Source organism: Molossus molossus, unplaced genomic scaffold (genome assembly GCF_014108415.1).
Source record: "Molossus molossus isolate mMolMol1 unplaced genomic scaffold, mMolMol1.p scaffold_m16_p_12, whole genome shotgun sequence".
NCBI lineage: Eukaryota > Metazoa > Chordata > Mammalia > Chiroptera > Molossidae > Molossus > Molossus molossus.
In genome coordinates this window covers 3887125-3913207 of record NW_023425347.1, presented here as the reverse complement: position 1 = coordinate 3913207, position 26083 = coordinate 3887125, and the positions used below count along the sequence as shown (strand labels likewise).

At 38.4% G+C, this 26083-nt stretch overlaps 1 protein-coding gene across 1 annotated transcript; it reads right to left on the bottom strand.

The window, feature by feature from the left end:
- Positions 1-427: 427 nt before the first annotated feature.
- Positions 428-25852, bottom strand: SLC5A7 (solute carrier family 5 member 7). Its single transcript, XM_036257003.1, has 8 exons — positions 25673-25852; positions 20523-20636; positions 19365-19520; positions 12661-12809; positions 8877-9020; positions 5968-6121; positions 2667-2884; positions 428-1109 (listed from the first exon to the last, which is right to left on the bottom strand). The coding sequence occupies exons 1-8, from the start codon at positions 25848-25850 to the stop codon at positions 480-482; spliced, it is 1743 nt and encodes a 580-aa protein (XP_036112896.1). The 5' UTR covers positions 25851-25852; the 3' UTR covers positions 428-479.
- Positions 25853-26083: the final 231 nt, after the last annotated feature.

The window sequence follows — 26083 nt, the reverse complement described above, 5'->3', positions numbered from 1 at the left end:
AACGCAAACTAAAGGGTACACTGTGTCATCAAGAAAATCAGCCGGTGCGTGCACTGCGCCGTTGGTTGGTGTAACGCTGGTCCTTCTCATAACTACACTCACCAGGGCATTAGAAACACAGTCTGGCCCAATGACTCAGTTTCCTTGGCTCCTTCACCTCTACTTCCCTTTTTCATACGGAAGATACTCCGTTTGGCCCTCTGTGCTTTGGGTGGGGCTTTACTTACTATTGAATACTTAGTAAATCTACCCAGAGACAAAACCAAATGGGGATGAGCAGTAGCAATGAGAAACAAAGCGGTTTCTTCCAGAGGTATTCCTTTTAGCTTGGCTTGCGTTTGTACAGTTGCACTTTTATATGGATTTTTGTCCTCCTGAATGTTATTTTTAAAATGTATTTTATACGCTGCACACCACCCCTCCAGCACTAGCCTGCTGCAGAGCTCTGTCTGAGAGAGAGCTCTGTTTGGTTCGGGGGGTCATTGCAAACCGTCCTCAGCCCCAGACCCCTCTGGGCTGGAGTCCATGTGGAGGAAGGCCTCTTTATTGGTGAAAGTTGAGCTTCGAGCTATGCTCTGTCGGGGCTTCACAGGTGCGAGTTCATCCAACTTAATATTTTCGTTTTTGACCAGAATTGTCTTATCCATGTTTTCTTCACTGTGCCTTGCGACAACAGCATCAAACACATCCAGTTTGGGTGGCAAGGTTCCGCTTTCGAACAGGTACTTGGCCAGATAGGAGACGCCGATGTTGACTAGGAATGAGGTAAGCATGGCGAGGGTTTTGAACGGGAACCTTTGATTGTATATGCCGTTCTTATCAGAGTAATAGCCGGGGTAGAAGAACAAGGGCTGTAGGTACAGGTATGGCTCCCCGCCAGTTATTCTCAGGAAAAGGCCAGAAACGTAACCCGCAGCGGCTCCGTACGTGTTGGTCCCCTTGACGAAGAGCACGCAGAGGAGCTGCGGGAAGATGATGATGTAGACGAGGTCCGAGCTCAGGTACCAGAGCCCGTACACGGTCTTGGTCAGCAACGCCATAGCGGTCGCAGAAGCTCCAAACACAAACACTGTGATTCGAATGACCCAAACGATTTCCTTGTCTGATGCCTGCAAGAAATCGTCCCAGGGTCAGATGTCACGCAAGGTGCTGGCTCACTTAAGTGAAGTAAAGCAATTCTGTGCTTTAATGCTGATCAGAAGGATCTCCTGGTTTCAATGGCTCAGTCTATGAGCAAAACCAATCTACACCACAGCCTGTGAAGCAAGCACTCTAGCTGGCCTCCCTGGTGGCCTCTGGAAGGGTTCTGAGTACCACGTGCAGTAAACAGACCACCACGCCTTACCTGTCTGCACAGGGGCAGATGGGAGCTGAGCTAATGTGCTGTCATAGAAGAATAACACAAGGGGGGGGGGTTATTTACATATAAAGAAATAGTTCTCATGTGGCAGTCAGGAGGCATGTTTATCCTTGCTTCCTCTCTTCATAGGAGCCCTACCCATTTTTAAGGTTAGCACCTTAAAAAATAAGTGGGACCATTCTGTTAACAGTGACCTAGAAAATCTAGAGAAAGACAAAGTTGTAGTCAAGGAAGGAGGTGGCCAGGGCTGCTTGGCCTTCAGTAGCCCACAGAGGTATGCTGTTCTGCGCCCACGCCATGCAATGAGGAAAGTCAACTGGGAGGATATTTCTGGACAAAGATACATTTGAGAGTCAAGTGAAGAGTGAGACATATACTCATGAAATAACTTACCATGTTCTCTTCCACTAAGGTTCTCAAGTTTCTTATCATATTTAATCGAACTCAAAGCTTTTCTAAGATATTTTAGGTTTCATTACTCTTTCATAGACAGGAGAGTTTAAATTATAACAGTATAACTGTACCTCTTCGGAAACAGTTATATTGCTTTGTTTCCTTCAGTATCTTTTCTTTCTTTTTAATGTTATGTTATTTTTTAAACATTTTTTTCTTTATTGATTTTAGAGAGAGAGGAAGGGAGAGGGGGAGAGAGAGAGAGAGAGAAAAATCAATAAGAGAGCACATGGATTGGCCGCCTCCTGCATGTCCCCCCGTGGGGATCAGGCCCACAACCTGGGCATGTGCCCTGACCAGGAATCGAACTGGCGACATCTTGGTGCATAGATCCATGCTCAACCACTGAGCCACACTGGCCTGGCTGTTTCCTTCAGTATTAATATGAATGATAACATGCATTAGAAACATTCATATATAGCGTAAGTGAAATTCATCATTATCTAACGTTATTTGCTTAATCAAAGTAGTGTCACCCTGGCCTGTTTGGCTCAGCAGTTAGAGCGTCAGCTTGAGGACCAAAGAACTGTGGGTTTAATCATGGTCAAGGGCACATACCTCGGTCACAGTTCAGCCCCAGCCCTGATCAGGGTTGTATAAAAGGCAATCAATCGATGTCTCTTTCTCACATTGATGTGTCTCTCTCTCTCTCTCTCTCTCTCTCTCTCTCTCTCTCCTTCCCATTCTGTCTGGAAATAAATGCAAAACTATCCTCAGGTGAGGATTTTTTTTTTTAAAAGTAAGGTCAAATTTTTATATAGAATATTAATAACTATATAATATTACATACATAATAAATACAATCACAAAGACAACAACAAAAACAATAATGTAACATTTAAAAAGCTCTTACGTTTTGTCTGAATGAAAGCTGGTAGATGTTGCGAGCGAACATTGAACTTGCTGACAAAATAGAAGAATCTGCTGATGACATCACAGCAGCAGAAACTGCACCCAGACCGAAGAAAGAAATGTACACTGGGCAGAGGTACTGCAGCACGATCGGCAAAATCATGTCTGCTTCCTCCTTACTTTTGGGGTCTGGAATCCCATAGGTAGTTTGGTTCCAGTCTGTTGAGTAGAAACAAAAACATAACAGCAACCAAGAGGCATGAGTTCCCTGTCAATCTGGTGCCATCCTATTTACTAGGTAGTTTTTGAGGAAAATTCGGAAGGTATGAATTAGTCTAATTAGATGGGAAACCTAATAATTCTAACTAGATATGTTAGTCTAATTAGGTCAAGTGAAATTATATTATAGGTCCTGGCCTCTAATGAGTTTTGGTTACACTTAGTCTTATTCACAAGACTTGCACAGAATATGGTGGTAACAGATCGACCTAGCATTTATCACCTACCTACCTACCTACCTACCTACCTACCTACCTATATAAACTGAAGCATAAATTATTTCTTCAATCATTTCAAGATGTGAGCAGACACTCAATGTTTCATTCCTTGGTTATAAATGCATAAAAGGATGAAGAATACTGGGGCAATTCTCACTGATGCTCTTTCTGTATATCAACTTGGGTTTTGGAGCATCCTCAGCATCACTTCTTCCCAATTAAATTTCTCCTTGCATCAGCTTTCACTTACTGGAAATAGAAAGCATGATAGATAAAGGAAAGTCCCTTTTCATTGATTAAAAAGTGTAGATATGAGGCTGCTGTTTTCAGAGGGTTTTTGGACTTTGTGGCAAAAGGACATGAAACATAAATTTATCTTTGAATAGATAGTGCCTTTAACATTTAGTTATGCAGTAGTTCCCCATCTGTGGTTTTGCTTTCTGTGGTTTCAGTTACCCTTGGTCAAATTTGGTCTGAAAATAGAAAATGTCAGAAATAAACAATTTATAAACTTTGAATTGCATCACGTTTTAGTGGTGTGATGCAGCCTCGCACTGCCCGCCCCATCTGGTCAGGGATGTGACATAATGTGTATGCTCCCCACCCACTAGTCCTTAGTATCTCCGTGGTATTGCAGAGCTGTGCTGAGGTAACCCTCACGCTACATCACAATGCCTAGCCATTCACCTCACTCCACCGCATGACGTAGGCATTGTATCATTGTATCATCATCCCCGAAAAACAACGTGAGTACTGCACAACAAGATATTTTGAGAGAGGTAAAGACCACATTCACATAACTTTTATTACAGTATATTATTATAATTTTTCTATTTTTATTAGTCATTGTTGTTAATCTATCACTATGTCTAATTTATGTTAAACTTTATCATAGGTAAGTATGTATAAGATAAAACATAGTATATACAACAGGTCCTTGGATAATGTCATTTTATTCAATGTCATTCTGTTACATTGTTGATGGGACACCATGGGAACTTAGTTCTTGCTTGTTATCAATTAGCCTGTGGTAAGAAGGAGATTGTTATATGTTATTTTGCTTAAAGCCACAGAACCTGTCAGTGATGTTAAGTGAGGACTATATAAAGTTTAATACTATCTGGGATTTGAGGTATCCACTGGGGGTCTTGGAGTTTGTCCTCTGTGGATAAGGTGTGGACTGCGGTACTAGCATGTGCTAAAGAATACAGCAGATTCTTTATACATACATTAATAGAGCTCTTTTTATTTGTTGAACTTTTTAATGTTATGATTACAGAAACAAATAGGAGTCTTTTCCCTTGGATCTTGCCATTTTTTTCTTCCCCTCATTTTCCATTATAATTGTTCAGAGCCATGATGAAACCGATTTTATAGCATTAAATAAGATGCTATGATGTCAGAAATAACAAGAATAAAAAATGTGTACTTAATCTAGGAAAAAATAGGCTTTACATTGTTTTCAGTCTATCGTCCTTCAACACTTATATACATGTATGTGTGTGTTTGCATGCACACACACACGCACACACACATACACACACACATTAATGGCCAGAACTGTCTTCTGATTGTGACATAAATGCTCTCTTTTATTCAAAGGCACACAATCACCTCTGTCAAACATCTTTTTAAATGTTTACTTATGTCATGAGTGTACAGCTGAAATAGAGAATATATGATATGAACCATAACTGCTCTTTTAAAATTTAAGTCATCCAATAAATAGCTCTACTAATGGAAAGTCAAAATAAGCATGTAGGTGTCATCCTGGGTAATCTTTATAAAGCACAACAGAATGAAAGGTCAACTTCTGCAATGGGTTTTAGTTATCTGAACCTAGAGGACTCCTTTGAGTTTGGGCTAATATGACATATTTGCATAAAATGCTCAAAAGCTGGATAACATGAGAACATAAGGTTCAGTCAGGATCAATAAGTTCAATAAAATTAAGGGTGAGATATTTAAATTGTTCTCGATAGAGGCTAACTGGGACGTATGCATTTCATAATGCTCGTTTTACCAATTTTGAGTAAGAAATTCTTTAAGTGATTTCAAGCCTTAGTTTATCTTTATGCAGACACTTATTGATTTCTCCAAGAAGAAAAACTTAATTAAGAAACTATTGAAAAGGTAAAGCAGGAATCTCGAGTTTAAAGTGGTCATGATGATAGCAGATAAACGTCTGGCTGCACTTTGACTCATCAGGAGGACTTCTAAAAACCCTGGTCGCATCCTGGCCAATTTGGCTCAGCTGTTAGAGCTTTGACTCATGAACCAAAGAGTCACTGGTTTGATTCCAGTCAAGTGCATGTAACTTGGTAGTGCTTCGGTCCCTGGCCCTGGGGATACTTATACATTTTTTTTTTATCCTCACCAGAGGACAGAGTGGGAGGGAGAGAGAGGAAGAGAGGTAGAGAAACATCGATGTGAAAGGGACACATCGAGTGGCTGCTTCCCACACTACCCCAACCAGGGCCGGGGACGAATTGCAACCACCATACGTGCCCTTGGTCAGAATCAAACCCGTGACTCACTGGTCTGCAGGCCGATACTCTAACTGCTGAGCCAAACTGTCCAGGGCTGTTTATAAATATTTTATTGGTGGGTTAGAAGTTGAAAAATGTTTGGAGACAACAAACATATAATACAATGTACTAAACACTATAACAAAGATATATCGTGTTATATATATACATATATAAAATCTGATGATAAATACTTACATATGTATAACTTGATGATAAACAATTATGTGACGGTAAAAGAGAAAATGGTTGATTAGTGAAGCTGAAAGAGAGTTACCTGTTGACGCTCCAATGGCCCCAATGAGTATGGCTGGTACGGCCATCACCAGGCATCCAAATGCTGCCAGGAAGGACAGCACCTGAGCATAGGTGGCTGAGGATGAAGAAAGGACCCTCTGGAAGTAGGCTTGCCATGGGATTCCACCCAACATCTGCATGGGAACCACGGGGACTCAGAATGAATGAGAGGCAAGCAGCATGGATTAGATATTTTTAGCATGAGATTATCTTTTTGCAGTCACATTCAGAATAGTCATATGTACATCTCTAAAGTGTAAAAAATGACCTTACATGCTACACATCTCAGTTGTTATTATTATTATGTTATTGTCATATTTACAACCGTACAGAATTTCTTCAAGTTCTTTTCCTTCATAATTACATAAGATGAACTTTTCCTAAATTTACCTAAGCTGCATTACAATTTCCCAGAAGCCTATTGGTTCTTATCTATGGCTCCTAACCATCACAACATTGTCTCAAAAAATTAAGATTCTGAAAATATGGAGTTTTTCCACCTGAATCAATACAACCCATTGTGCATTTCTGGACTCCAGCGTGTGCGAGGCAATGCAGTGGCTGCAGAGCAGGAGAGGGACAGGGCATGCTTGCTCCGGGCTCCTGTCCACGGGAGCGGCGATGCACTGCCGTGTCCCCCACAGGGGCGGTGCAGCGTGCTCCACGCAACACAGTAGGGCGTGACAGTATTAGAATTTCCATTTACACTCATTGTTACCGCATATCTAAATGTCACGTGATGCCTTATTCAATTATTTACACGATGTACTAGTAAAGTATATGTAAACAATTACAATTGCAGGTACTTACAGTCAGGGTGTGATTAAAATTTAAACTGAGGATAAACAGTCAAAAAAGCGTATAGACATTGAACTATTATATAATATATTGTATGCTATAAAGAGGTACTTATGGAAACAATGTTGAGGAGCAATTAGTCATTTGGGGGAAACTGAGGGGTGGAGAGGCATGATGAAAGGCAACTTCCTGGTAATCCTACAGAAATTGCATTCCAATAAATCCTTAAGTACTGAGAGGGTGTCACCAGATGGAGATGGAGAGAGAGGAGAGTACCTGTCAGAGAACCCAACAGAAAAAGAAGGAAAAAGAACAATGTAGCAGCTATGAGGACACTATGTGTTTCCTGTAACTGGAAGTCAGGGTGTGTGGGAATGGCTAGCAGGAGGCTGGGAAAATACCTCCCCCTTAATTACTGCCACATTCCTCTGACTGGCATAGACTTGGTATCAGTGAGTGAATTGAATGGGCTCCCCATATCACAACATATTAAGGTTGATTCTTCAGTTGTCTCTCTCACCTGGCTCTAAACTCAGGGACATGCTTTGTGTCTGTCCTTGTCATATCTTTGCCAATCAGAGTGCTTGGCACATACTGATTCCAGACAATTCTCTTCTGATAAAATCCATGCATGTTCCAAAGGTACAGAAAAAGTTTTAAAAGTTCTAAACTTCATTATCCCATTCCTTAAACCTATATTCTTCCCAAGCACTTCCTTTTGTTTTGCAACCTATAAATCAATATATCATTAACCTCTTCTATGTGAACCAATATTGTGCAATAATATCAATGACTATATGAACTGATATATAATAATTTACACACCAGTCTCTCTGGACATTTAGGTCACAAATAGGGTAAAATCTGACCTTCAGTGACAAACAGCTCTAATGGCAAGGTGGGAAATGAGCTTGGAGGAGTGAGAGGTGTGGGTGACTTCAGGGAGACCGTGGAAGGGCTACAGGCCAGCGAGCAAGCTGCCTACCTGATCTAGAGCCACAGACAGAGGGCAGGGTTGGATGGGACTGGAGACACCTCAGGTATCCTGAGCTGCACTGGATGATCATTTACATGACAATTGGAGGATCGGAGACCATTGGTGAAACATTTCAAGGCTTACTTAGACAGTCATTCATTCATTCAACATCTATTATTTTACTTCAACTTATTTTACAGTTGAAAGAATGACCATGACTTAGTCATATAACTTTTTGAGATAGAAAATCTTTAGCAGAATATAAAGCTTTATCTTGAAGATTAGCAAATCTGAGGACTAATTGGTGTACTGTAGAGGAAAAGATTTGGGGTTTTGCTTCTCTATTTCAATGTCTTTTTCAGACAATGCTGTGATTATTAACAAATAGTCTAACTGAGTGTCACCATCTCCTCCATAGAATCATAACTATACCTTCCATGCAGGTATAATTACATACACATATAATGTTTGATACCTTTATCCACTAAATTCAAAATTGTAAACCATTTAAGAATAGCTTCACTGGATACATTCTTAACAATCCTTGGAAAAGAAGATCTCTGGCCTCCACAGGAAACATTTTTCTTCGTGTTCTCCTGCCTTCTCACCAGCAAACTCTTTACTGAGACAGATCTCTCTCATTTACTGACAGGGCTAAGATACTTAACAGAACATCACAAAGACAAAGTGCAATCACAAGTACATTGTGAATCCTCTATGGAGGAAAAAAAATAAACAATTTCCCCTTAATTTTTATATAAAAATTAAATGTTTTATTTTATACAAAATCCCTCTAATTAGCAAAATCAAAATTTGTCAGGTTCTTTTGGATTTTCTCTCTTCCCTCCATGTGTGACCTGCCTTTACTTCTTCTGCGGCACACTAGAAATGTGCACACAATCCAATGGATGCTATCCCTTTAAGGCCTCACTTGTCCACTTTGATACAGTCAGCTACCACAGTCTGTAAATCGCTCCATCCTTCCAATAGCAAGTAGTAGATTCAGAAATGGACATGAGCCAGTACATGAAATTTACATAGAACATTAACATCTTGAAAATGCATTTGATTTTAGGGAGCATTACATTGCATTCCTCAAGTAAGACACAACTTACCAACAACAGAAAGCTATCAAGCCAACTGTAGACTTCAAATGATTCGATGGTCCCCAGCCAAGGAGCCTGGTACTTGGTGTGCGTAGAGGTGAACCCAATGTTGGTAACTGCAGGATGTGACAGTGCGAACGGGACGCTGATCCACTGTAACCAGAGTGTCACACGGTGGTTTGTTAACTGCTTAATATATGCAAGGGTTAGTCACCTGCTTTGTTTTTTTTCCCTCATAGACCACATAGCTCAGTAGTTCCTCTTGTTCAGATAGGGAATAAGCTGGAATCATGTTGTCTGTGTAACATCATGAAATGCTGACTTAGAAAAGTTAAAGTAAAATATTGTCTACTTCTGTGTTTAATTATACCAATAATAACCCAACAAAGAAGTCACTAGAAACCTCAGGGGAGAAAATGTTACATTTGAGAATTATATATATATATGTGTGTGTGTGTGTGTGTGTGTGTGTGTGTGTGCACATGCACATCTGTGGTTAGAAGCTTTGCGTGCATGGGGGTAGCTTCGGGAAATGGGAGAAGTAAAGCTGGATACGTGGAGAAAGCTTTGAATTGCAAGCTAAGAGATTTCTCCGGACCGCAGGCCAACACTCTAACCGCTGAGCCAAACTGGCCAGGGCGCAAGCTAAGAGATTTCTATTACGTTTTGCTACAACTAGAAGCTAGAAGAGGAACTTCTTCTGGGTTCTAAAATATTCTAGTAGAATTTCTTCATTTTCATAGATGTGAACAGTGAGTTTATAAAAAGGGAGGAGTCAGGAAGAGCATAAGTTGGCACTGATATAACCAGATAATGTCCTGAAGTTGAGTAATAATACTGGAAATGAAAAAATATTGTAACAAAGGAATTTTAAAGAGAGATTCAACAGTCTTCAATAACAATAAGAAGAAAGAGGTCGAGGGTGTGTGGAAACTGACATATGAACAATATATACAGTTGTAGGAATATGATAAACTTAATAGAATCAGAGAATCTGAAAAGAGGAAATTGTTTATGCTGTACGTTGATTAATTATATATGCATGTATAGTGACTTGAAGCTTGGAAAAAAAAGTTTGGCCTTTTATTCCACCAATTTAATAGGGCCTTAAGTAGTAACAAATAGAACTTGATTCCTTATTAATAAGTTATATTTTTGTAGCAGAAAAACCTCTCTAACATGTATCCTTACAAATATTTGCCCTGTCATGTTTCTACTAGCATATTTGATCTGTGCACTTGTGTATTTTAACTTCTGGTCTCATACAAAGCAATAAACCGCAAATAAATAGATTCATTCCCTGGAGCTGTCTTATTAGAATACCAAGTGCACCTTTTATGACAGCTACCATTGCCAAACTAACCTCACCTCCAATATTCAGAACAGAACTTTATTTCTGGAAGTTTGTGATGATGTTAAGAAAATTCATAATCTCAGCACTGTCATTTGCTTTTGAATATTTAAAAAGAAAACTGTGGCCCGCCCAGTGTGGTTCAGTGGCTGAGCATTGACCCATGTACCAAGAGGTCACTGGTTCAATTCCCGGTCAGGGCACATGCAAAGTTGAGGGCCAAATCCCCAGTGGGGGGCATGCAGGAGGCAGTCAATCAATGTTCCTCTCTCATCAATATTACTATTTCTCTCCCTCTCTCTTCCTCTCTCTCTCAAATCAATAAAGATAAAAATTAAAAAAAAATGTGTCACCCAGCCAGTGTGGCTCACTGGTTGAACATTGAACCATGCACCAAGAGGTCACCGGTTCGATTTCTAGTCAGGGCACATGCTCAGGTTGTGGGCTCCGTCCCCAGTTGAGGATATGCAGGAGGTGGCCAATCGATGTTTCTCTCTCATTGATGTTTCTTTCTTTCTCTTTCTCCCTAAAATCAATTAAACAATTTTAAAATAAAAATAAAAATGTAGAAGTCCTTGAGCAAGTTAAATATTTTTGGATTTAACTAAAATTTAACTGAGCAAAAGTCCATGAAATGCAAACAAGGTGTCTAGAAGAAAAAGAGGAAATTTTATAATCATTGCTAGAATTACAGTTCTAACTGAAATTAGTTCTTTTAAACTTTCCTCCTGTATATTAGAGATGCAGAACAAAAGAAACAAAAATGAGTATGAAATTTATTCCTCATTTTTTCTTATAAGTATCTAGTGTAAACACTAAAAGAGTCCAAAGCTTTTCATGGTAAGAAAACACACACACACACACACCAAAACCAGGAGAACCCAGGGAGCTCTGATCCCCCAGAAGAATGCGTCACGGTCTGCAGTCTTAGCTCGCTCTGTCCATGGTCTCTGCACAGGGCCTTACTCTATGGAATACACTCCTGAGGTCATGTGCTTGTACGAACCCATCACAGCCCCTAGAAGAGAGTGCACATTCCATTTTCTTTATACTTCCTTTTCGTTCTGGGCAGTGGATATTATTATATGCATGATTACAATCATAACATTTTAAGGTGTTAGTTTGTAAAGGATAAACATTGAGTAGCAAGAGTTTTTAACACACAAAAGTGCTTTTAATTTAATACTAATAATATTCATATCTCATAGTCATACAGTACTTTTATTTAATAAAGCACAAATATATTGCCGAATTTAACCTAGGATATATACACAATACATAATAAATCTGTTTAGTGCCTTATATAATAATTAAGCCTTTTCTTTGTTTATAGAACCCAAATAGTGATGATTAATATTGAAACTCATGTTATTTCCAAGAGGAGAATTTGTAGTGCCCTGTGAGCAGTTTATAGATTAACCAACACTAATATAAGGAGAGGGTTAGAGTCCACTACAGGTTAGCATCAAGGTGTAATTTCCATAATGAGGAGGTATGTTGCCTTCAAACTTCAAGAAAGAGCACACGTAAGGTTCCATCAGGTGTAGACTTGAAGGGAAGGAAGGCTGAGACTTTTCTAAGAATTCAACTGAGGGCACACTTTTCTGGCAAAATCTAACAAAACAACTAGATTTCTTATTTAATGAATTCATAAAGAAATTTAATGTTTTATGGTATATGACTTACTATGTACTACTTGTGGTGAAAAATAACATTTCTACTAGTTTTTCAGGATTTAGTATAAAATGGCATGCTATCTTTTAAAAAAGGAAGGAAGGAAGGAAGGAAGGAAGGAAGGAAGGAAGGAAGGAAGGAAGGGAGAGAGGGAGGGAGGAAGTGAGGAAGTGAGGAAGGAAAGAAGGAAGGAAGAAAGGAAGGAAGGAAGGAAGGAAGGAAGGAAGGAAGGAAGGAAGGAAGGAGGAAGAAGGAAGGAAAGAAGAAGGAAGGAAGGAGGAAGGAAGGAAGGGGAAGGAAGGAAGGAGGGAGGGAGGGGAGGGAGGGAGGGAGGAGGGAGGGAGGAGGAAAAAAGAAGAGGAAGGAAGGAGGAAGGAAGGAAGGAGAGAAGGAAGGAAGGAGGGAGGAAGAAGAAGGAAGGAAGGAAGGAAGGAAGGAAGGAGGGAGGGAGGGAGGGAGGGAGGGAGGAGGGAGGGAGGAAGGAAAGAAGAAGGAAGGAAGGAGGAGGAAGGAAGGAGGAAGGAAGGAAGGAGGAAGGAAGGAAGAAGGAAGGAAGGAAGGAGGAAGGAAGGAAGGAAGGAGGGAGGGAGGGAGAGAGGAGGGAGGGAGGGAGGAAGGAGGGAGGGAGGAAGGAAGGGAGGGAGGAAGGAAGGGAGGGAGGGAAAGTAGTAAGGAAAGGAGGGCAAAAGGGAGGCAGGGAGGAATGGAGGGAGGGAGAGAGGGAAGGAGGGAGCAGGAGAGAGAGAATCTGCGAATGGCCCCACTTACCAATCCTACGAAAATACAAAAGAGCTGAACAACGTCAGTGTAGGCCACGGAGTAGACACCGCCCACCAGGGTGTACAGGATGGCGATGAGCGCGGAGACAATGACAGAGATGTGCACGTCGAGGTCAATGATCACGCTGATGGTGGCTCCTGAGGAACACAGACGAGAGGACGCTGAGGTCAAGGGCCCCAGTGCACCCCGCTGTCCTGCAGACGTGCGGAAGCTCAGTGACAGCAGACACTCCCCTGCGTCACACGGAAGTACAGCTGGAGTTGGTGTTCATACTGAGAATTGTAAATCTCAGGAAACTGAACATTCATATACATGTATGTATGTACGTATATTTAAAAATTCTTTCTAATTTAAAAATTAGTGCTTACTAATTTGTGCGGGGACACCTGAAATTCATGACTTGATTTCAGAATTCCATGAACTATTTTACATTTTATTCTATTATTAGAACATACGTTAACTCCATCAACTATTGAAAACTCCACTTTAATATTGAATATATGCAATATGTTTACTCACATCTATGGAAAAACAGCTTTTGGTGATAGTCATATTAACCAATTTCTACATTTTACAATTAATATTCATCCTCTGTTTTGCATTACTCTGACACTTGTAAACTTTTATTAGATGGCAAAAGGCATGATACCAGGGTCTTAGACAAATTTGTAGGAGAAAAAAATTAAAATTGGTAAATTACATCTTTTAACTGTTTTTCTTTCAACTTTATGAAAGCTCTATTTTATGTTATGCTATTTATTTTATTTTATTGGTGGAGCATTCTTGTCCTGTTTCTGAAACACCAATGTATTAAGGAACCCTAGATTTCAACATCATAAAGTAATTTTCACCATCAGAATTTTAAACCTGCTTTAGAAATCAAATTTATTTTTCTTACTTTATGACTTTGTTTATTGTGTCTGTTGGTGTCTATATTTCTAATGAGGATATTATGATACGGACAGTTGGAAACCACAGATCTTGGAATGCCAGATCTGAATTTACTTTACAAACATTTTCCTCATTGTTCTCAAAAGCTGTAAAGTTTATGTTTCATATTATTAAATGCAGCAGTGATAGCAATGCAAATATACATGCAACAAACCTGTGATTTTTTATTTTAATCATATTCTATTATTCTTCAATTGCTGGCTAATAGTGTATACAACCTACCAGAGATAAAAAACAAAAACAAAACAAAAAAACAACAACTATTATCTCAAAGAGAAATATAAAATATTTTGATCTAAGATAATACAAAATATTTTTCAAACAAAATTTTCTGAGTGCTTTGGTTCTGGTAATAAAATTAAATTTCTTTCTTGAGTAAAAACCAATTAATAAAAGGAAATGCCTGGTAAGGAATTAAAGGATGATCACAAGTTTAACTATTGATAAATGACTGGATAATTGACTGAATTGTTGTAAAGATTTTGAACAAATTATTTTTTCTGAAATTATTTTTTCAACTTTAGTTGAAAATTTAGTTTGATCTAGTTCTCTTGATCTAGTTCTTTTGATCTAGTTCTCTACTTCAATAAGAACATTTTAAGTTATACCCCATGAATTATAACTAGTGTTATTATCCTACCTCTTTTCAATGCTGTTTGTATGTTACAGAAGTAAGGTCACTGGACTAGACTCCTGAAGATTTGCGATACTAGTAGATGTTGCCATCTGGTTTTCACTTAGTGGTTGTAAAGAAGTCACCTAATTTTATATCGTTGTTAAGACTGAGATGAATTTTTCTCTAAAATATTTTCTAAATGATTCCATTTGTAGTGAGTAAAATCAAAGTTATACTTACAGATCTGCTGTGAAATATTAGTTTGTTCATGAAGCCATAAAAATAAGTATACTGCCCTGGCCGGTTTGGCTCAGCGGTTAGAGCGTCGGCCTGCGGTCCAGAGAGGCCCGGGTTAGGTTCCCGCTAAGGGCATGTATCTCGGTTGCAGTTTGTCCCCGGCCCTGGTTGGGTTGTGTGGGTGGCAACCACTCGATGTGTCCCTTTCACGTCGATGTTTCTCTCTCTCTTCCTCTCTCTCCTTCCCACTCTATCTGAACAGAAAATGGAAAAATGTCCTCAGATGAGGATATATATATATATAAAAAATAAGTATACTGTACTGTAAATAAAGTTATAAAAATTCACTGAATCTGAGCTGTCAGAAATATCAATACTATACATTTCTTTAAAAAGTTAGAAGGATGTTGTCCATTTATACCAAGAAGATAGTTTAAGATTCTCCTAAGTTTCAGTGGTGAACCATGCACACTCACAACAAGGTGGTAATAGATCTTATATGTGTCTATTCTTAAGTATTTTAAGTTGTTTCTAATAAATATTAATGTTTATTAATCTAATAAAAATAAATGTTTCTAATAAATATATAATAACTTTGAATCATGTCCAACTATTATTTTTGAAGAAAATACAGGTGTTGATTTAAAAGTAGACACACATTCTTTTTATCAAAGCATATATTTCAAACAATATCAGTAATGTTTTCATCTCTATTGTTGATGTGTGTATATGTAGAGAGGGAGAGAGAGAGACATTAACATATTTTACAAATATATTGACATATGCACAGAAAAGTAGACACACATATATACAAGAATAGCTGCTCTTATGTTTTATATTTCCAAAATACTTTAGAAATATTAGCTTATTAATTCTATTCCCCTTTAAGGAATCTGTTGCATAAATTGATCTTTATTCAGTGAGAATAAATATTTTGTATTCTGTCAGATATTAAGCCTGCTTTTTTTTTGATATCTCAGCAGGCAGTTTCTTAAAAGCAAAATTTTCTGATGTCGAAACCAATGACAAATAAACTACTATTGTTTCTTACTAATGAGAGTAAGGTAGCAAAGGAGGTGCATTTTCATACGTATCTTCATTAGGATCTAAGTGCAGTGGTAGTTGTGGAGCATCGTTATCTAGCACCAGGGAAGTCCAACATTTCACCGAGTTATGACAGCATTTAAAATGATCAAATTCTCTTCTTTTTAAGAAAAGTCATTCCTTTATTTTATAGTTAGAGACCATGAAAATAAGATAAGATTATGTAGAAGTTTGAGAGGGAAAGAACTATAACTATAAACTAATATCTAATATTACAGAGACCAGATCTGATGATAGTACTGAAACCAAAAGACAAATCTGTGGTCTAGAACAGATAACATAGAAACAAATTCATCTTACCTTACTTCCGTTTTGACCACTGAAAGTCTGGCTGTAGACTTCAGCCCTTTATTTCCATTTGTAAGGAAAGATGAAGAGTAACAAAATGAATGCCTGGATGTCAAACATTGACATGGCTCACTGAGGGAATTTGTGGAATTTCCAATTCTATTAATATTTAGGAAGGACCTAAATACTCAATAGAATGGCTTAGATTTACCCTTGATCAAAAGGTAGGGTATTGACTTTGAAAACTTCCCACAATCCCATTGAAATCTCTTGTTTTTTAAATCTTATAAGTGGACTAAGAATCCAAGGGCCAAGGACAGGTTATCCTCAGCAGTAGTTAATCTTGGTAGTAAGTTAGGCCCTAAAGAGTCTAAGCTTATTTTCTAGATCTCTAAACATGTATATCACCCCACACTTTGCAATGTTGCAGGATTACATTGAGAAAAGATGTTGAATTCTTTTTCTTTTTCTTTTTTTGAAGAAAGTATAATCAGAATTAGGGGTTTTCAAGATGGCAGCAGAGTAGGTGAAAGCTACAATCACCTCCTCCCAGGGCCAAACTGGAATTACAATTAAATTGAAGAATAAACATCATCTATAACCAACTGAAGACTACTGAAGGGGAGTCTTATAACCCAGGGTTTACAGAGGAAGCCATGTCAAGACTAGTAAGAAGGGAAGAGAAACTAAAAAAGCTGACCCAGCTCCCATGAGCTGAAGCTAAGGTTCTGGAAGGATATCTCAGCTGAAGGAAATCCCCATAAAAAGTGGGGTCTAAACCTGAAGCCAAATCCTCAGCACAGAGCACCAGAGCTGAGAATAGGCACATACATAACATCTGGCTCTGAGAAGCAGTGGGGTTGCAATCTGCCAGGGAGAAATGGGGACTGCTGGAGACACAGGCACCCTCTTAAAGGGCCAGGGCATATGCCCTGGCTGGTGTGGCTAAGTTGACTGGAGCATTGCCCCATACACTGAAAGGTCACAGGTTCAATTCCCAGTCAGGGCACATGCTCAGGTTGCAATTTTGAATTCCAGTAGGAGTGCATATGGGAGGCAACTAATCGATGTTTCTCTCTCACATCAATGTTTCTCTCTCTTTCCTTCTCCCTTTCTCTCTCTCTGAAATCAATAAAAATATATCCTCAGGAGAAAATTTAAAAAGGTGGGGAGGCAATGCACAAAATTTCATTTGTAGCCACACACCCTCATCTCCAGAGGACTATGGTAGCATAAAGAAAGACTGGGGTTTTTGGCTTTGGGGAGGGAGCTAGGGGTCAGCCACCAGGATCTTTGTGCTGAGTCATTCTCCAATACAGTAGTCACCATCTTTCTTGGGTGGAGCACTCCCTTCCATTCAGCATCAGCCTGGGGGGGGGGGGGGGGGGAGGATACATACATCCCCATGTTCATTGCAGTGTTCAATAGCCATGATTTGGAAGCAACCCAAGTGCCAGATGAGTAGATGAGTGGATTAAAAAATGTGGTGCATTTACACAATGGGATATTACTCACTTGGCTGTAAATAAGAAGAAAATCTTACCCTTTGCGACAGCATGGATAGACCTGGAGAGTATTATGCTAAGTGAAATTAGTGTTTCAGGTTTCCTTAGATATATTCCCAGAAGTTAAAATGTTGGGTCATAAGGAAGTTCCATTTTTTATTTTGATGCAACTCCATACTGTTTCCACAGTGGTTGCACCAACAGTGCTCTAAGGTTCCTTTTCTCTTTTGTCCTTGTGTGGGCTTCTTTGGATTTATCTTGTTTAGCATTCTCTGTGCTTTCTGCACTTGTCTGTGTTTTTCCCTCAACAGGTTAGGAAAGTTTTGGGTCATTATTCTATCAAACGCATTCTTGATCTCTCTCTCTCTCTCTCTCTCTCTATCTCTCTCTCTCTCTTCTTCTTCTTCTTCTTCTGGTACCCCTATGAGGTGGATGTTATGCTTCATATTGTCCCAAATTTCCCTTAAATGTCCTCATTCTTTTCATTTTATTTTTATTTTTTTGCTTTTCTGATTTTGTGTTTTCTTTTCTACTCTGTCTTCCAAATTGCTGACTTGATTCTTTGCTTCATTCAATCTTTTTTTTTTTATTTCTTCCAGTGTATTTTTTATAGTTTTTATTGATTTGAGAGAGAGAAAGTATGAGAGAGAGAAAGAGAGAGAGAGAGAGAGAGAGAGAGAGAGAGAGAGAGAGAGAAATATCAATGAGAGAGAGAAACAGTACTTGGCAGCCTCCTGTACATCCCCAACTGGGGACAGAACCCACAACTCAGACATGTGCTCTGACTAGGAATCAAACCACCAACCTTTTGGTGCATGGGACAATGCTCAACCAACTAAGTCATGCCACCCAGGACTCCATTTTATTTTTGATGCCAGATATGGTATACTTCTTTTCTGATTGGTTCCTTTTCATGGTTTCTATGCCTTATTTCATGCTGTTATAGTTGTCACTAAGTTCCCTGAGCATCTTAATAACCATTACTTTTAACTCTATGTCTGATAAAGACAAGTATAATATGATTTTATTTATATGTGGAATGCAATGAAGAAAATAAATTAACCAAGTGGACACAGACTCATGGATACAGAGAACATACTGACAGCTGTCAGAGGGGAAGGGGTTTGGGGCTGAGTGAGAAGGGTGAAGGGATTAAGCAAAGAAGAAAAAAAGCATGGACACAGGCAACAGTATGGTGATTGCCAAGGGAAGGAGGTGGAGAAGATAGAAGAAGGTAAAAGGGGAATAAATGGTGATGGGAGGAGACAATATCCAGATGAAGTTTGTAGAATCATACTTCTGAAACCTATATAATTTTAATAACCAATGTCACCCCAATAAATTGAATTTAAAAAAATGTAAATGGTTTTTTTCATTCATTTGTGATAGGATCACAACTGTTAACAAGACATAAATCCCGCCTTCATGAATCTATAGTCCTTTTTGTGAGATTGAAAATTGAGCATGAACTAAACAGGCACATAATTGCACAAAATGATATTTCCAATGAAAACAAATTTTTTTGGTGTCTAAGGAAGCCCACAGGGAAAGCAAGCGCGGGATCACTTCTCTGAGGAAATGACATCTATGAGAAGGTCTGGAGGAGGCAGACGTGAGACAGGAACGAGCAGAGAGGCGTCTCAGACAGGAGGCACCTGGGCTTGCAAAATGTCAGAGGTAAGAGAGAAGGACTGCGGTTGTGAGAGAAGAAGGGAGGAGAGGGGATGATGAGAGGAGACAGTCAGAGCTAAGTCATGAAAAGCCTATGAGCCTGGTTAAAAGTTTGTTTATAAGCAGCAAAGGGACATAATGAGATTTGCATTTTAGAAGGATGAGTGCGGCTGCCATGGGTAGACTCCAGGAGGCAGACAGAAGTGTTAGGGAGATGTTTGTATCAATCTAGGAGAAGTTTGGATGAAGAAAGTAGAGTTGTGTGTCTGATGTTGAGTCAACCAGAGGTTCGGGTAGAGGGATGTTTCCTTAGGTCTTACCTAAAGCGGAGAAGATGGCCGCCGCCCAGAACATTTCCCCCATGAGTGCAGGAATAAACAGAAGGCCGCCCATACGTTTTCCATAGATCTGCTGAAATGGGTCTAACATGGTCACATATCCTCTGGAACGCATAGGTTTTGCAAAAAACAGACCACCTAAAAGGAATGAAACAAGGGTTTATGTCAAAATAGCAAATTTATAATGTAATAGTCTTTTCCAACCTTTTATTATGCTACAATTTCTCAAGGGAAAGAAAATTTTAAGGACACTTATATGTGTTAAGGAACCAGTCTGAAATGTCATATGAATATAGAAACTAAGAAATATCTAGCAACCAAAGGCAAATTTATTAATACCCTGATCACTGTATGCATCAAAGGACAATTGAATGGTATGTCTGAGGCCTGTGGACTAGAAAACATGGACCAACACAACACTCACTGAAACAGCTTGATGTGTCACCCAGCATAGCAGGTGTTCAGATATTTTAATTAAGCCCAAGATTTAATATATGTATTTTAAGTGCAAAAATAAGTTAGGAACACTCTGTTATATAATATTCTTGACCTTTTATTAGTTTGATTTACAAAAAGAAATTCAGGTACAATTCAAGTTGATTCATTTTAAACAACTCTTTTTGAAAGAAAATAACCACATCATTATATTTTTAAAAATCACTGTTTTCTGCCCTGACCAGTTTGGCTTAGCAGTTAGAGTGTCGGCCCACAGACCAGAGAGTCCTGGGTTTGATTTCCACTAAGGGCATGTACTTTGGTTGCGGTTTGTCCCCTGTCCCTGTTGGGATCATATAGGTGGCGACCAGTTGATGTGTCTCTCTCAGATCGATGTTTCTCTCTCTTCCTCCCTCCCTTCCTCTTGCTCTGTCTGAAGATAAATACAAAAAGGTCCTCGAGTGAGGATAAAAAAAAAATCACTCTTCTGATATATCAAGAGTTTTTTTTAACATAATGCATCATCAAGAGATCAAGTAATCTAAGCATGTGCTACTAGTTTCTGGTAGTAGCTACTTAAATATTTCTGGTGACATTTTCCCACAATAATTATTTACATTGTTTGACTTGTTATTTCACTTGTTATTTTTATTCTGCTCTTTGTGCTTTCCCAAGAGGGTCACTGAGGTTTGAACTTTCACTTACCTAAAATCAGACTAAGAGAATATCCAATTGGTGCCTGAGCCCAAGCTAGACCATAATCTGGTACATACACTGCTTCAGCTGTCCCATTGATGTAACCTCCTCCGACCCAGGTGGCTGAAAGAGAAGGAAGGTAAGGGAAAGCGCTCTCATGCCTGCCACACCCTATTCCTGCTCGGTGTAACACCTGGCTGTTAGCCTCATGTGGCTGTTGAGTACCTGAAATGTGGTTAGTCCAGATGACACAACCAATGAGTGTAAAAAACATTGGATTCCAAAGACTCAGCATGTTTAACCAAATTTTAAAAGAGTTCATATGAAAACCTAAATGTAGCCCTGGCTGGCTTTGCTCAGTGGTTAGAGGGTCAGTCTGTGGTCCAGAGAGACCCGGGTTCGGTTCCCGCTAAGGGTATGTACCTCGGTTGCCGTTTGTCCCCAGCCCTGGTTGGGTCGTGTGGGAGGCAGCCACTCGATGTGTCCCTTTCACGTTGATGTTTCTCTCCCTCTCTCTCCTTCCACTCTATCTGAACAAAAAATGAAAAAATGTCCTCGGGTGAGGATTGAAAAAAAAGAAAATCTAAATGTAAGATGTTACAATTTTTGTATTGATTACATTGTGAAATGAAAACATTTGCATTGTTTTGCACACACACACATACAATACACAATAGAATGTATTGAATTAAATATATTTTATTACTTACATTGATTCAACTATTCTTTATATTTTCTGGTTTGTAGAAAATGTAACATTACATTTGTGGCTCTCATTATATTTCTAATGGACAGGTTTGCCCCAGATGTGTCCAATGTCTTTAGTTATCAACACATTTAAATGATACCATTAGCTCATAAAGCTTGAGATCATATGTAATATAGTACATGACCATTTCTATTCTCAATAAAACTACAACTTTGTACACGACTATATATTTTTGTCCCTCCCCTTCCCCCTCCCCCTCCCCCTCCAGCTGTCACTGACAGATTCCGCCTGTGCTGCCCCTCGCCCCACTGCAGCGCGCATGCGCGGCCCTGTGCGTGACTATTTCTATTCTCAATGAAACTACGATTTTCCCCGCAGCCTCCATAACATGGGTCAAATGTATTTATTTCAACGTTCTTCTGTTTTAATTGTATTGATCTATTCACATTGATCATGACTGTTGTTCTCAAGGAGCGAGTGTGTGTGTGTGTGTGTGTGTGTGTGTGTGTGTATGCGCATGCACATGTGTAGTTGTGAGTGTGTGTACTTTTTGTTAATAGAGTCACTTTAAATCACAACTAAGTTGTACTTACTACCTTAAATTGTTAAAAGACTGAAGAGCGGAGAGATTTCACTTATCCCAGAGTGAAAATTGCCTTTTCCCACTCTCTTCCCAAGTAAACAGCATACGCTTCGAACCTAGACTAACATTCAGAAAAATTTAAAACACTGATTGCATGTCCACTCACAATTATTTGTTCTAATCTGGCTATTCTAGTAAGAAAAATAAATATTCTTAGATCCTATTTAATAAAACTTCTGTAGCATAATGGCTGAAGGAGAGGTAAAGGACCCCCCCCCCCCCAAAAAAACCTCCACATTTTGGTTACATAGGTTTAGAGAAAATGTACAAACTACCATTTTCTCTGAGAATATAATATAGTATTTAACTCTTGCTTAAAAACTACATTTAATGGAACACTTAAATATCTGCAGTTTATATATTTTTAAGAGTATAGTTTAAATATTTAAAATAATTCCTATGAAGAATTTGTGTAAAATTATGAGGAACATACATTGGTAAGAAACTTCTCAGGTATGAGACTGAATTCTAAGCTGTATCATCTAATTCAACTCTAAAAAAATTCTCTAAAATCTCACTGCATGTAATTAAAATTTCAAAAATATGTATATGAATCTATAGAAAACAAGTGTTTCTCTTGTGTTTACACCAAAATCTATCTGTTGTTTTTATTTTTAAATCCAAATACAAAGCAAAGAAGAGAGAATATTTTGAAGTTAGTATTATTTTTAAAGGGTTAACATAAAAAGACTTGCCTGCAGGATAATTTTAAGTATATTTAGATGGAAAGTTTCTGTACAAAACCCTAAAGTGGACAAACACAGAGCTAGCAGACAGTCATCATCATAGTAGTGTTTGTGGGGGAGTTAACAAATAACTAAAGCTCTTATTTGTCTTTTTCATTCTAAGTCTAGTTGAAATTCAAAAAAGGGTTCCCCTCTCCCAGCCCCATTGTAACTAGAGCCTGAAAAGACAAATTCTCATAGGCACAGGACCTGAGATTTTATCGTCCATCTTCCTGCTGGTGACCAGAACTGCTAACAACCCAGCAATGTGTCATTGCACAGAGTAGATGGGCTGATGGTCTCACAAGCACAAAGCTATTAGTAATCATTTTTCTCTGTGCAGGTCTCCTGCCCTCATCCAAACAGAAAATTCTTGCCTGAATGATCTCCAATATTCTAATATAGAAGTGAAGACTTACTTGTTATCTTTAGAGTCCCTCCATTTTTATTCATCTGGTAACTTCTAGTAAAAAATTTGCTTTGCCTGTTTGTATATTTCATGTCAGATTCATGAATGAGAACAAGAACTCTTTTAAACTATATGCATTTTTATTTTTAATCTTTGTTACTTATCAAAAGTATAAAATCAATGAATCTGACAAGGCTTAGATAATATGGTTCAGATTTTAAATAAATTATGATAATAATCAAGATTCTTTTCAGTTCTGAGAAATTCTTAAAAATCTTTAAAAACTGAGTTTAGACCATGACTCTTAAAAAAAAAAAAAACATTATAATTCAATTTTTTTTCTGTACCATTTAATGGTCCATAAGTGAAATAAACCAGCCAGAGAAAGACAAATACCATATGATTTTACTTATATGTGGACTTTAATAAAAAAAAATTAACAAAAAAATGGAAACAGACTCACAGATACAGAGAACAGACTGACAGCTGTCAGAGAGAAGGGGAGTTGGGGGCTGGGTAAAAGGGTGAAAGGATTAAGCAACGAAAAACAGAAACAAAAACACCTCATAGACGAAGTATGGGTTGAGTGGAGGGAGAAGAGGGTAAAGGTGGGATAAATGGTGATGGAAGGAGACTTGACTCTGGGTGGTAACCACACAATGCCATACAATACACAGATAATTTATTATAGAATTGTATGTATGAAAACTATATAATTTTATTAACCAATGTCAAATCAATAAATTCAATAAAAATTAAAAAGAAAGAAATGGGAGAGATTATTTTAAAAATAGCCTATTAGATTGAAAAAAATATCACTGTAAAGATAAAAGAACAAATTGTGAAATATTATCTTTATGGACAAAATAAATAGAATGTTAAACTAGAGTAATAAAACATAATAATTTATAATGAGCAAAATACTTTTATATACAATAGCTTATTTATCCTTTCCAACACTTATTTTAGTAAAAGCAACCACATTTGTTTCATTTTGCTCTTTTTCTTATTTTCTTTGTAACAGGAAATAACTGAGGGAAATATTACAATGTTTTAACGCACTTAAAATACCAATATCAGATGTGGGTCTTTAAGGGAAAGAGGAAATGCTATAATGAAAAATGAAAATGATGATATAAAGTTGTGTTCACTGTTCATCAATAGGTGGTTAACAAGGGAAAAAAACATCGACAAGTCCATGCCAAAATTTCTGTGAATAATTTTGATTCTTTGTGTTTTTGTATTTATCTAATTTTGCACAATTAGACATCATGGAAAATATTTTGCACTACACAATGTGTTTCATATATGGTGTATATAAAGAGCAGACACAGAGGGTAAGATAAAATACCTCCTTACAACTGTGCATTTATAAAGAAATAAAGAGAAATCAGTGAGATGCTAACTGTGCTGACGCTGTGGAGGGGCCCTGGGCGTGGTTCCCAGAAGATCGGGTTTGGCCCTGGCTCTGGTCCTTGTTAACCGTGTAAATCTGTGTGCTCACTCACTCCCAGAATCCTTTCATAGGTATTCAGACCAAATAAAACCATGTACACTTGGCTAAGATTTAACAAAACAAAATGTGAATATTGGAAAGAAAAATCTATAGTCCACAGATTATTCTAGAACATAGTATATTTCAGATGGTCAAACAGGGATGCAGTCTTCACAGCTTGGTTTGGTAAAATATTTCACATAGAAAGCAAATCATTTTTAAGTGACACTTCAAGACTGAAACTGAGCATCATTTTAATATGATTTCCAATGGGCTACTTTCCAATGAGCACTCAGAGCTGCTGTTAGTATGGATATGTTGCTGATGTTTAAAAACCTAGTAAGACTCTAAAAGGAAAAGTATTTTGTTAGTGAATATGTATCAAATAATATTAAAAATATAATTATAAATTGTTTTTTAGAAATATTTTCAATGACCAAAGAGAATATAAGAGAGAAATAAATCACCACTGAAATAGGACTACCTCTGGGCAAAGGAGGCTAGAACACCAGCCCCTCCTGGCACAGGGAAGGTGTGGAGGCGAGAGGGCAGATGGCAGCCGGCGCTTCCTGTTAGACATGCCCTAAAATTTTCCTTTCATACCAAGGTTCCTGGGAACTTTTTCTTTCATTGCTGTGGATTCCTAACATCTGACTGTCTTCCTTTAAGGAAAATAGTTTATTAAATGGGATGATTAGGTTTCAAAACAGGGCATCAATCAATTTGGAATTGTGTTGCCCTAGAACTGATTTATTGCTTAAAACCATCACTAGTTAGTGTTCACTGATACTCATCATTTAAGACAGTGCAAAGTCACAACTGCATACCTGTATTAATGAACAAGATATGCTGACTTGATCACATTAATTAACAGATACATAACTTGTAAAACTAAGAGACTTCTGCACTTTCCTCCACTTCTTTGTTTTTATTGTTTCCACCCAGATGGCCCAGGTTGTTTCATTCATATTCTGTTCTGTGGTTAATTATCAAGCCACTTTGTTCAAATATGACCGCGTAGAACAATTTTAATTTTGTTTTAAATAAATGGAAAATTATTTCTAAAATATATATGTAAAGAACACAAAGAATCCTCAAAGGACAAAGAGTAATGTTTGCTTTGTCACTCTGAGAAGCCAAGGAGGGAGGGCAGCATGGAGCTGGGCCTCTGGACCTACCTGTCATGGTAAATCCACCCACCAGCAGACCAATGTCTCTGCCACCGACTATTATGGCCTCGCTGCGCTCTTCCGAGTTGCCACTGTTTTTGGTTCTCCAGGCAGCCCATATTCCAACCAGCAGGATTAGGAGGTAGAAGATGATGATAGCTATCAGTCCTTCCACATGGAAAGCCATTTCACCCAGGCTCTGGAGTCTTCCACAGCTGGCTACTTCATCAGACTTCTGAAGAACACACAGTAGTGGTTACAGACCAGCCGCGCATACACAGGCAGGCAGAGGTAAACCAGCTGGCTTATGAGGCATCCTTTGCCAGTTGAAGAAAAAGTACATTGAAATCACATGTTAAACTAGTAGGTGTCTATTATATTATTCTATTTAACAATATAGGATTGTTCTGAGCATTCAAA

Coding starts and splice junctions, on each gene's coding strand:
- SLC5A7 (XM_036257003.1), bottom strand. CDS start 25,850: ATGGCTTTCCATGTGGAAGGACTGATAGCTATCATCATCTTCTACCTC. Junction 19,521..20,522: donor TTCTCTTAGTCTGATTTTAG/GTAAGTGAAAGT, acceptor CATTCCTTTTAG/GTGGTCTGTTTTTTGCAAAA. Junction 9,021..12,660: donor TTTGTATTTTCGTAGGATTG/GTAAGTGGGGCC, acceptor CTCTGGTTACAG/TGGATCAGCGTCCCGTTCGC.